Raw genomic sequence first — 13,511 nt, forward strand, 5'->3', positions numbered from 1 at the left:
TCCCTTAGACACCGTGTCCTCCTTACACTCTCCCCTCCAGGCATCGTTCTGTGAGTGTACCCCCTGCATGCAGCCCCCTCCCTGTGTGCATCGCTCACATTTTGAAAGAGATTTTTGTATTGCGGCTCCTCTTACCTTCCCCACATAAAGTGGTTCTGTCCCTGTATATTCCTCCACCACAAAGAACTGATTCCACACCCAGCCACGCTTCACCCGGCCAGACACCTCCAACGACAATCCCGTCTCCATGGAAACTATTCCCAAGAGCTTCAAGCTGCATAAAATCAGCACCACAGTCCAGGCAAAGCCTTGTGCAGCCATTCCAAGTCCACAGGATCCTTGGGGCCTCACATCACGCAGGAGGGGATAGGTACACCAGGTGTCATACTGGCATATGGGAAAATCATTTTTAATTTCTAGCTGTTTTGTCAGGACATTGCCTATGTACATGAAATGGCTGGCTGCAGTTATAAGTCAGGGATATCCCAGGCTGTTAATAGGATGCACTTTTGAGTAATGTTATATACCAAATTTGACAGAGAAGGGCTAGCTGTAGTTTATTATCAATGCAGTGTGATTTGTGCTAAGCCAAGTGTTGTAACAGGTATATTGGGGTTACTAAGACTTACAGACACAAGTCAGGAAGTATGTTTCTGTAAATGAATGATGCATTCTACATTGATGTAAAATGCTGTTCTGTCCTGGGATGTTTCTGTGATTCCTGAAGCAACACTGCACTTTTGTATACAGTAGGGATGTTGCCCTTTCTCAGTATGCACTAGTGATACTGAACTAATGCAGGTGCTGTAATGAATTAAAACACCAAGCTGTGCTGCACTGCAATGTAATAGACTTATATGCACTGCAGTGCTGGGATATGCTGTGCAGTATTACATGGGCTCAGCTGGTATATACAACACTTTAAAGGGATTAAGATATCTTAGAAGATATAGAAGCATTACAATGACAGCCACAGCTGTCTCTAAATACACAGTACTACAATATAAAATAAACACACTGAATTATATCAGAATTTACTGTGAAGCATTTAGGGTTAATGCAACGAGCTTGTAACACTTTATATTAGGATGACAGAGTGAGCTGTGCTGCACTATGCAAAGAAGTATTGATACAATGTAGAATGCTTTACTGAACCAATGTTCCGAGCTGTACTGTATCCACCTACAATAAGTCTATTCAGTTTGTGTAATTGGATGTGTTGGAATATACGGCTATGTATTTATGTTGTGCACCAGAATGTCATGAAATGCGTTTGATACCAGTAAGTATTAACTGACTGTATTATGCTGGGTTGTCTAAGGTTTATTAACATTTACAGTGGTTGGTAGTTAATATATTAGTGTTCTGAGATTATGAAATTAATGTTATAAATACTAAAATCCTAACAAGTGCCACTAACATTTATTAGTATTAATAGTGCAACTATGTCTGTCTTGTAGAACAAGTAAATGAGGGCCATATTACTAAGTTATCAGGAATCTTGGGTTTGGTAGTAAATGTGCAGCTATATGTTAAGGAAATACATGAATGGAGAAAATATTCCAATCACTTTCTAAACTTTCAGTATGATTTTGTAGTTGTAGTCATTTGCATGATGCTCCGTCTGTGTCAGTCCTTTTTGGGGTGTTATAATGCAACCAGGCTCCTGCCTTTTAGTTTGCTGTTTAACTGTCCCACATGATGATAGTTCAGATTGGTCTCATTGTCCAAAATACTGCAGAAACGTCTCTTTCATCTTAGCCCATCCGTAGGTCCTGTCCTTGGTGCTGAAAGTATATTGAAATATTCTGGGAGCAGAGCAGAGTTTAAAGACCTAAACAGAGAAACAAAGATAATTATTAGTGGATTTCCTGTTGGTTGCTATCAATATTTGACTTGTCTATAACTTTAGGGATACATTTTCCCAAAACATTTCAAGCCACAACCAAGGTTTCAATTCAGCTAGTTGTGCAGTACTGATAGTGATATCACATGTTATGTTTCCACGCAATTTCACTGAAATGTCTTCACTGAACTTTGTGACAGCGCCTTGTTACAGCTATGTTACACCCCATAAGTCGCAAGTAGAAATGGGTTCGGTTTACATACCATTCTGCATCACCCATAGTTGTGCTTACTTGGTCCTGGAGCATGCACAGATGGAAACACACAAAATGAGCTCCACAAAAGGACTTGTGTTCAACTCTACATCAGCCCCAAAGTGTGCAGAAACATAACGCGTGAGGCTCACATATAATAACAGAATGGGAGTCTGTGTACTGTATGTGTGTTGGGCACTAAATCAGATATCTTATAATCTGAAGTTTATTTCCCCTGATGTAGTGTACACCTATCACCACAAATTAAAATGATGTCCATTTGTAACAGAACTATCTGAATTTCAAATTATTAAATATTTTATCTGTCCTTTCCGTCACATTTGTTGGCAGCCATTTACACAAATAATGTAGTGCATCCTTATTCTGCAAACAATGGGGCTTATTTAGGTTGGGAGTTTTTTTCCATACTGCACATATAAATACAATATGCACATACTCCTAGAGAGGCAACACGAATGTAGGAAGGGACACACTGCAGGATGAATACAGTGGAGCTCAGTTGCCTGCAAAGTGACTGTAGTTGCAGGCAGCTGCCGAAGCCTGATGATCTACTTTATGCTAATGTGAGAATCCACAGGGCTAATGCAGGGGTTTGTGTGTCTGCAAGCGGAAAGCTGTGTCACCCATTGATTTTTTTGCCAGCTGCCGTAACTGTCATCATTAGTATCTGCACTTGCAACAGCCCCATGCTAGGTGCAACAAAAAGGCTTCCCTTTCCGATACGCACAGGGCTTTTGTTACACACCCACAACACTACCATGACACTCTCACAAGTCAGGGCAGATATTTGTCTGATCACATTGTCAATGCGCAGTTGCTATCCTGTAATGCCCTATGTCATGGAAAGACAGATACGGCCAAATATCGTCCGACTCAGAATACAATAGAGAAATGCAAAAAAGCATAATTTCGTAACTCCACATGCAATATATGCAAAACTCCCAATTTGTGCCCATGGGATCCGTCTGACGGAATCATTCCTGGTAAGAGCATGTGCAAGTAGGTTTAACAACTAGATACTCCTGTTAGGAGGCACATATCGCACAGGTGCTGGAGGGCATGTATATGTACAGTATATACAGTATGGTGATGGCAACATGCAGCACTGTCCAGCGGATTCTGATTTGCTGAACCCTCCAGCTGATAGTACTAAAATCAATATCATCGCACCTATATTATATCAAGTTGTGGCCATCTATTTGCATTTTTTTAATTGACATTTGGACTAAAGGACTGCTTGTGTTTAATTTAACGTAGTATATTATTTAGTTGATGGAATTTAAAATTAATTTGTTTTTAATAACATTTTAGATTGAAAATGCCACGTTCACATTTATTAATTACTGAAAACAAGGGACCGGATTCAGAGTTGTAAGCAAACCCGATGGTTTGCGTACAACTCTGGTGTTTAATGATCGGTCAAAGCACAGGATTTGTACTGTGCATGTGACGATCACTGACAGCAAGATCGCTCGCAAGGCACCCAAGCTGCAGTATGACTGACATGCTGCAGCTGTTTGGGGGCGGGGCAGCGGTGGCGACTTGGTCCATTTTATAAAACTTGAGAGTGTCGAGGCGAGGGTGTGCGTCTTCCAACGCAGATTTCCTGGCTCAAGCTGAGCTGTTCTGATGACCAGTCTGAGTAAGCTTAGGCATACAAAGACACAGCAGTTTTGTAATACTGTAAACTATATTCGCTCTTATGTATTTGACACGTTATTACATTATTAGATAATGTACAAATAGAGTAATGCACATACTACTACACTATGGCGGGTATAAGTATACTACTGATGAATGGCTGCCGCAAATGCTACAGTTTTTAAGCTGGGCCCAACATGAGAGGCTTCAGACTGAACATATGCATGTAAATATTATATTTTGGGGGGGGGCGGGGGGAGTGTGTCTTTTCACTGATTACATTCTGTGTAAATTTGCTTCGACCCCTAAATGAAGCATCATATATTTAGCTATTTTGTGGGCCTTGACGATTGCCATAAATCACCTCAATATTAACTAATGATATCTCCATGCAAGGCCGGATTATGGACAAGGTGGAACAGGCACCTGCATAAGGCCCAGTTGGACCTAGCGGGCCAGCCTGCCGCCCTGTCTCTTAATGTGAAGATGTCTGGATTTCTCATTACTGCTCAGAGGAGCACCTGATCGCAACTTTCCGAGGGATGGGGTAGGGGGTGGGATCTATGATCGGGCGCTGCAGTGTTTAATGCAGGATCTGTTGTGGTGCTGCCTTACATAGACAGCAGCAAAGGAGGTCCTGGAAAAGCTGTCACAGAGCTCCTCCAATCGGAGCATTGAGTGGAAGAGATTGTGTTCTCCCCCTCTCTGCATTAGCAACACAAGGCAAGTGAAGGAGGTGAAATATCTTTTGGGGCACACAATATTATGTGGGGACAACTAATAGGCATATAAGGGGCATCTTATGGACATATAAGGGGTATGTTGGGTACATCTGATGGGCATATAATGGGTATCGGATGTCATCTAATGGGTATGAAAGGGGCATATCTGACAGGCATATAAGGGGCATGGGGGGACATTTCATGGGTATATTAGTGGCATTGGGTATATCAGATGGATATATAGTGGGCATGAGGGGACTTCTGATGGTCATATAAGTGGAATGGGAGAATATCTGATGGGCATATAAGAGGCATGTGTGATCTTCTGATTGGCATATAAAGAGCACAGGTGAACATCTAATGGGCATATGAGTGGCATGGGGAAAAATCTGAAGGGCATTTAAGGGAGCAGACATCTGATGGACATGTAAGTGGTATTGCGAGAGTCTGATGGCATGTGGGGGTTTGATGGTCATGTCAGGGGAATGTGGCAATGTCTGATGGCATATAGAGGGCAAGTTGAGTGGTCTGATGGGAATGTGGGGAGCTCTGATAACATGTAAGTGCATTTGATGGACATGTATGGGGCATGTGTGAGATGTCTGACTGCATTAAGGAGGCAAGTGGAGAGGCCTGATGGTGTCTGATGGGCATGTGGGGTGCTTTTGGCATATGTGTGTGTGTGGTGAATCTTATGGCAAGTGCTTAAATGTGAGCGGCTTGTAGCCATTTATGATTTTTTTTCATTCAACCTTTGTGCGTGTGTGTGTGTGTAGGTCTCCGAACCATTAACTTGCCTAAGGCCTCATGGGGCCTTAATCAGGCTCTGTCTCCATGTGTAGTTTACAGCAGCACCTTAAAAGGTGAATTACACTTTTGTATATGAACCATAAAAGAAAAATTGTTGTGTTAAATTGAGTGTGTAACTAAACCTATGTTAAAGAGTAAAGTATTAGCTCACTTTTCTGCAAAAGACAAAATATTAGGAACATGTCCTAATAATATCTGATATAGGTCAAACTGAGACTGTAGTAATCTGAGTTGATGTGACATAATGGCCCTTGTCTCAGGGTATGAATACCCCAATCCACAGAGTGCATTTGTGCAGCGCAAGACTGTGATTCACTGTCTATTTAGTTGGAGATATACCACCTGCAAAGGAGCGATAGAGAACATGGTGGAGATATTTAGCTAAGTATAACCTTATATATTATTTCAGATATAGTTTTTAACTCAATAGTAACAACATTTTGTATGTATTAATTTAAAATTTTACCAATTAAAGATTTTTGTGTTACATTTTCCATATTGAGAGAGGATCCACTACATTCATCCAGTGGTCAGGTCTGGTAAATGCTAAGGATATGGTTAAATCTGAATTTTGGAAGTATTCAACAAGAATTACTGAGAGTATGCCTTAAGAATGCAGATCTCAATCCTACAGTCCATGTAACAGTAGGAAAGTACAAAGATAAAAGTTGGCATAAAATAATAAATATAACTTAGTAGCAGGTTACTTTTTTCCAGGAGCATGTAGTCATTATCTAAGGGGCAGTGACATCTACAGCAACTGCACCTGCTGTCTAGTCATGTCTTATCTGTCCTGAATTGCTTTTAATGGAGATCTTACGGCAAAGTATTTGTTCTTTATTTTCACAGAGGTTCCCCAGCAGTGTTCACACAATGAAATATTAAGAACAAGAAAGGAGTCTCATGTAATGTGTTTCTCATTATATACATATTTATTGCCGCACTTTACTTCTAACTCCCATGTTCTAAACCACATTTCACAGTCACAATGCTCTATGTTTGGCTGAGCTCTACTGTACATCATGTTGACAATAAAAATTACATCCCGGCCTCTGTTTTACACTGCCTCCTGTCAGAACGAGAGCGAGTCACTGATCAGGACAAATTGAATACATCCAGACCGTATCAATATTTTTTTCACTCTACAAATAGGAATGACGTCGGGAGACACAACTGAGGAAAAAAAGATTGAGTAACTCTTTATTGAACCTGGGCAATAACAAATAATGAAGATTAAAGCTCCCCTCCAGACATACACTTAGCTGAGGCAGACAAGCTTCTGTACGTAGCCAGTGTTTATTATCAGACATCCGGTGGTATTGACATTATACAGATTTTGTTGCCATAACTAGGCACCAGAGGATAATGTTAATAATTAAAAATGTGTGAAGGTGATTCCTTCCTTGGGTCTGTTCCAGTCGAAATGTTACTGGTTGTCACACGTGCCCCCTCTTTCAAAGCCTTCACCATCAGACTGTGCACCACCCCTTCATACCTTGTGCAAAGCAAGCCGGACTATCAGCTTATCAATTACATGAAAGAACAGCCAGCAGCATCACAGCAAGTGTCAATCATGTCCCTGTGGTTGCTTCAGCTTGCCTAATGTTAATTCGGGCACTGCCCAGTATTCGTTGTAATGTGGATTAGACATGGGTATGGTGTGTCCAGTCTCTCTCTTCAGATTTGGCAACTCTGTTTTCCATAATTACCTACTTTGAAAAATTAATACTCAGAAAGCATATGGATGGGGCCAGTGATAACGACGTGGCCCGCGCTATTAGCATCATTAGGCCCAACACCCTCGAGAAAATGTCACAAATAATGTATCTATGAAGAGGGGACATGGCCAAATGATGCATTTATTATAGAATAATGCTCCTCACGGACCATGAATCCCAGTATTATTCTTCCCATCCTCCACACTTGGGAGTGGCAGGATGTGGGTGAAGCCCCCACTCTTCCGAGAGCCCGGATGACTCCCTTAAAATTCAGTAGTCTCCCGGAGGTTCTCAGAGAATATTGCCGGGTACACACTAGGACGATGTCGGACCAATATGTAGTTTCCGTCTGAATTGGAACGACATATCGGCCAGATCATCCAGTGCCCCGTGGTCGAATGCGATATCTTCCGGTCAGCCATGCTAAATGCGGCACCTTTGCAGAGGGATCGTTCTGTCGTTTATTACATCTCTCAATGTGTACCTTTGGTTTATTTTGAACAGTTGTAGTTTATATTTTATTAGTATAAATTGTTTGTTTTTCTTTTACCTATGAAAGTCACCACACAATTGTGTTCCTTTCTCTCCTAATTTTATACAGTTTTATAGTTTCATGTTGTTAAAACTAAAAAAAAAACTTAAAAGGGTCATCAACTGTAGCAACAATTATTTTTAGGACTTGGTTAGTGTTTGATTGTACATTTATATATTCATTACAAAGCCAGAAACACTTTACCTGGACCCAGATCATACTTCCCATTTAAATTGCGCAAATACAGCAGGTAGATCTCTACTCGTGTGTGTACAAATACAAAGTATTTATTTATTCTTATTTAACATTTATTTATATCGTGCCAGCAAATTTTGTTATAATTTACAATTGGGAACAAAATGGTAATAAGACACGACTGGGTAATAATAGATAGATAGATAGATAGATAGATAGATAGATAGATAGATAGATAGATAGATAGATAGAGGTTAGAGGACTTTGGTCCCAAGGTTTTAGGGAAATATGAATTTGATAGATGAGGATAAGTGCTACTTATTGCAATGGTCCAGCCAGATTGCAAATGTTCTTAGTGCACTACATGATCCAGTCACACAACAATGTCGGCCTGGGTCAGCAGAAAGTGTGAGTGTAGTAAACTAACATATCTATAGTTGTATGTGGACGTTGTGAACAAATGGTCATTCAGTAGCACTTTGAGTAGCACTGCACGCACCCCCCCTTCCTGCCTCCCAGTGATAACGTCCCACCCCGCACCAGGTTACACCGGGAGGAGGGACGCCACCGAGCACATGTGAGTGGTTCTGCCATTTGAGGTGAGTCTTAATAGAAATTTTGAAGGCTTGAAGAAAGTCTGGTAATCTGGAAAGGGAGCAGGTAATAAGTGTGTATAAGAGATGCAGATCTTGTGCAGAGTGGAGGGGTCAAATTGGGAGATTCAGAGATAAGTGAAAAGTGTATGTTGGTGTTGTTTGGTTAATAGCCTTATGTGTAAGTAAAAGTATTTTATTTACTTCAGCAAAATACAATACAGGCAATTGAATAATAAAATAAAGAATGATAACCAATGTTAAGGACTTACAGAGCAGAGCAGTAGTAGAAGAACATTTGCAAGGAAGATCAGTGTAGCCATTGCATTCAAAATATATTGATGGGGTGAAATTCTATTTAGCGGTAGACCAGTGAGGAGACTATTACAATAATCAATGTGTGAGATAATGAGTGCATTAATTAGGGCTTTTGCAGTGTCTTGTGCACATATTCTGGGCCTGATTCAGCACGGATCGCAATTGCAACCGCGTATGCAGATCGGCCGATTGTTGCGTACTGTGCATGCATATGCACCGCACTGCACATGCTCTGCAATCACACTGTGATTGCAGGGCAGGGGGTGCTGTTTGGGCCTATGAAATTTCTGTTTATTATCATTCTTGCTTGTAGCTTCCTCTTATTTCATCCCCAGCATCTCCTGGCCTCTCCTATCTCTTTCCTGGCCCTTCCCCATGCAGCTATGGCCCTTTTTGGTTTGCATTATGTCCCTTTGAAAAATGAGGGGGGCGCCAATTCTCTTTCTGGCACAGGGCACCAAAAAGTCCAGTTACGGCTCTGTCCTGTAGTACTGGTGACGGTCTTCATCAGTGTCGATCTGTCAGACTCTCGTCGGCTGCTGCTGCTCCCACTGCGGGAGCCATCTTCCGGCTCCCGCAGTGGGTAATGGGAGAGCCGTCGTCATGACGACATCTCTCCCTTAATGCAAAGTGGCCAGAGGAGCCGGTGGAAGCGTCGGGACCAGGAGCGGGAGTTTCAGGTAAGTGTTTTTTTTTTATAAAGTCTCTCTCTACTGGGGGGGATTACTATGGGGGCACTACCAGGGGGGGGATTTCTATGGTGGCACTACCAGGTTGGGATTACTACTGGGGCACTACCAGGGGGGTGGATTACTACTGGGGGCACTACAAGGGGGGGACTACTACTACTGGGGGCACTACAAGGGGGGGACTACTACTACTGGGGGAACTACAAAGGGGGACTACTACTACTGGGGGCACTAACAGGGGGGATTACTATGGGGGCACTACCAGGGGGGGGGATTTCTATGGTGGCACTACCAGGGGGGGATTACTACTGGGGGCACTACCAGGGGGGTGGATTACTACTGGGGGCACTACAAGGGGGGACTACTACTGGGGGAACTACAAAGGGGGACTACTACTACTGGGGGCACTACAAGGGGAGAGGACTACTACTAGGGGCACTGCATAGGGGGAGGGGACTACTACTAGGGGCACTACATAGGGGGAGGGGACTACAACTAGGGGCACTGCGAGGGACCACTGCTGGGGGCTCTATATAAAGGGCAATACTGGGGGTACTGCATAGGGGGGAGACTACAACTGGGGCCACTATTTAAGGGACATTGCATAAGGGTTACCACTATTGGGGGCACTGCATGGGGGGGTGGACTGCTACTGGGGGCACTGCATAGGGGGTACCAGTATTGGGGGCACTATATAAGGGGCTTACTACTGGGGGCACAAGGGGCACTGAACAGGGGGGACCACTACTGGGGGCACAAGGGGCACTGCATAGGGGGGGATCACTACTGGGGGCACTACTGGAGGCCTGTATAAGGGTGTTCTCTCCTGTGGCACACGGGGGCACTGCATATGGGCACTACGACAGGGGGCTGCCCCTAATCTTCATTTTTACCTTACATTAATCCCATATGGACCCGCCTCCTCCCTGAAACACTTGAGGGGGGGCGGCGCCGTAGCATGCACGTTCTTCGGGCACCCTGGCTACACGCTACTCCTCTGCCAGGGCCGCCTGCATGCATTTGCCCCCCAGTCCCTGATTGGTGCCCCCCCATTTTTCATAACGCACCCAAAAAAGGGTCATAGCCTCATGGGGAAGGGCCAGGGAAGAGATAGGGGAGGCCAGGAGATGCTGGAGATTAAATAAGAGGAAGCTATAAGTGAGAATGATAAACAGGAAAATTGACATGCCCAAACAGCGCCCCCTGCCCTGCGGTGCCCTGTGCCATGGCACAGGCCGCACTACCCTAGTTACGGCCCTGGCATATAGCATATATGTGCAGGTCTGCATCTGTTCATAAGTTACTTTTAGCAAATCTTCAAATGTTCATATGTATAAGGCCTGTTTTTTGGCATGACTGGAATCAATTTACATAACTTACACTAAGCTAGCTGGTGTGAGTTGAGCTTGGCATCAGCCCCATTGTATTAATCTGTATAGCCTACTTATGTACAACAAACATGATTACATTATTATTATTATTGTACATTTATAATGCGAGAGCGACAAGATGTATTAATGGCAAAGAGAGTGTGAGGGAATATGTGAGCCAATTCAGAGATATCTCACCCAATCTGTACCCTGGTAAAAGTGGCCAATGTGGCATACACATCGTTTTTATTCTCAATGTACCTGTGAATGTTTTTATGTTATATGTGCATTAATAAAATGCTGATTCTTTAATAAGGTTTGCAGCCATATATATTTATATCGATGCCTTCAGATGTAATTTAGCTGATTGTATATCTGAGAATTGTCTATTTCATATTAAGGATTGCACATTATTTGTCCTAATTTGTTCCATATCTACAGCAGTTGCAAGTGCTCAGAACTTTTGACTTCAGAGGTTATTTAACTAAACTGCAAATATTATCATTTTGAATCATTCTCCAATAGAGTTGTTATTAGTTATGTTATGATGATGGGAATGTTTTATCTATGCTGAAAGACATTTTCTATAACAGTGCAGCGCCCAAAAAATCCCAACACCGCCTGTAAATGCAGTGTGGCTGCTGGTGGCACCAAATGCTTTCAGTTGTGCCAGCCTGGGGGGAAGGACAGGTACACACCCTGCCTACCCAGCCAAACCTGCCTCTGTGGAAGACCAATAGTAGAGGCAGGGGCCATCCACTAGGAAAACATTGGTCAAAAAACATTGTCTAGTCTTAAATATTGGTTCGGGAATACCAATGGTTTCCAATGTTTCTACATGTTTGAAGTAAAGTACTCTAGTTTCTTAAAACCCTTCTGAGTTATCAGGAATAGGGGAAATGTAATGGCCTCTGGCAAGTCTGCCTTATGATTTAAAGTGTCAATAATTTAAAGGGCAAAACCAAACTGGTTTTACTTTTTAAAAGATTGCCACTTTAAAACATCAGGCAGACTCGCCACTACCTCCAATTCGGAGGCCATTACATTACATTATCCCTTAGACGCAATATTGATGCTGCCTGCAGATGACTGTTTCTTTCCTCATCGCATGTGTCATGTGTAAGTCGCACTGTGCATGCGTCCACAGCCTGTTCACACAGGTCACAGTTGCGATTGAGATGCTTGGTCTCAGAAATGTCTTTAAAATCGATTGTGTGTTCCTGGGTGGTGACTGGGAAGTGTCTCTATGCAGACACAAGAGATAGTCTATGTTAGGGGCGTGTTATGGTGGAGTTACAGATGTATCACTGTAGTAGTTGCGAACTCAGATGCACAATCGCTCAAATTGGAGACCATACTCTGAGGGAGACTCTGCACCTGTGAGGCTGGTGCGAGTTCTGATGGTTGCAGCTAAAGACGCACCAGGCAGGATTTGAGTATCTCAAAGTGGGCATTTCAATCCTTGTACATTCATATGAATGCTTGTACACCAGGGAGATTGCCTGCCAGCCCCCTCTCCCCAATATATCTGTAGAACATCTTCAAAAAACTTGGGATGAGGAAACGTTGGATGTTCACCATTGTAGGGTTGCCATTGGAACCAATCCATCAATGGTTCCGATGATTCCCATCCCTAGTGTTTAGCTGTGGACATATTTGCCTTCATTAAAATAAAATCCACAAAATTACTGACACATTGCTAATTTGTAAAAATGCAAACTGACCTGTATGGAGCACAATAGAAAAGGTAATTTCAGCGGATAGATTCATGCAAACACTTGAGACTGAGGTGCTTGAAAACAAATAAGCTTTTATTCCAGAAAAAAAGTACAGCCAGTGCAAATAGCTTCTTACACAGGAGTACGGACAGCAGTTCAAGAACGTATCAATATGGCATCACAGGAGAACAGCAATGTGGTATGTCAGGGTATGCAACATCCAGTACACAGAGGGGTGCCAAAGGTGCACACCATCATGTCTCTCCCCCTGAATAGCCCACACAAGCAGGATTCTTTACTTTATTTGAAGATAGAGTGTGGTTCTTTCCTGCAAAACAGAAAGTTAACCCTTTCTTCAAATGTGGGAGGTTTTTTTACCCTGCCACATTTCTCCCCAGTTAAAAGGTGATTCTAAATCCCCCATGACGGAAGCCTGACTCTTCAGTACTGTATGGGACAAAAAGTTTGCATTCCAGTTAGTGGTGCAAAAAGAAAAAGCCTGGAGGGCCAAGTACCACCCTGTCAGTCTCACACTGAAATCCTTCATGGACTGATGCAATTTTAATAATGCGTTATCGGCAACCACCATGAATTTAACACCATATAGATAATATCTCAAAGCTTCTAAATCCCATTTTACCATGAGGCATTATTTTTCCACCACTGAGGACCTACAACTTCTTACTCAGATAAAGAACATGGTGTTCAACCCCGCCAAATTCTTGAAACAACCTTGCTCCCAACCTCACGTCTAAGCACCTGTTTTGTTTACAAACGCCTGGCAAAATCTAGAGCATTAAGACCAGCCCTTCACATAAAGTTTGGTTAATTGTGATGAACGCACACTGACATTCCCCCGACCACAAAAGTTTACTTAGGGCAGAATTTCTCAAATGATATGTCAGTGGGACAATTATGGTAGAAAACTGAGGTAAGAATCTCCTGTAATAGCCTGCCAAACCCAAGAAGGACTCAAGAAGAATCTAAATTCTTTCTTGGAGGCTGGAACCAGGGCATCAACTAGGGCTTGTACAAATGGCTTCAGACACCCACTGCCCACCACAAACCCTAAGTACTTGGTTAAA

At 42.8% G+C, this 13,511-nt stretch overlaps 1 protein-coding gene across 1 annotated transcript in view; it reads right to left on the reverse strand.

Annotated features, from left to right (window-relative positions):
- CDH22 (cadherin 22) overlaps positions 1 to 13,511 on the reverse strand; it is a 273,461-nt gene that overhangs the window by 116,616 nt on the left and 143,334 nt on the right. The window contains exon 2 of the mRNA XM_088481938.1: positions 136 to 1,834. Within this exon, the coding sequence (XP_088338064.1) occupies positions 136 to 450 (315 nt within the window). The 5' untranslated portion in view covers positions 451 to 1,834. The remainder of the gene's footprint in view (positions 1 to 135; positions 1,835 to 13,511) is intronic.

The sequence above is a fragment of the Taudactylus pleione genome, unplaced genomic scaffold, assembly GCF_031769625.1.
Source record: "Taudactylus pleione unplaced genomic scaffold, aTauple2 ptg000279l, whole genome shotgun sequence".
Lineage (NCBI taxonomy): Eukaryota > Metazoa > Chordata > Amphibia > Anura > Myobatrachidae > Taudactylus > Taudactylus pleione.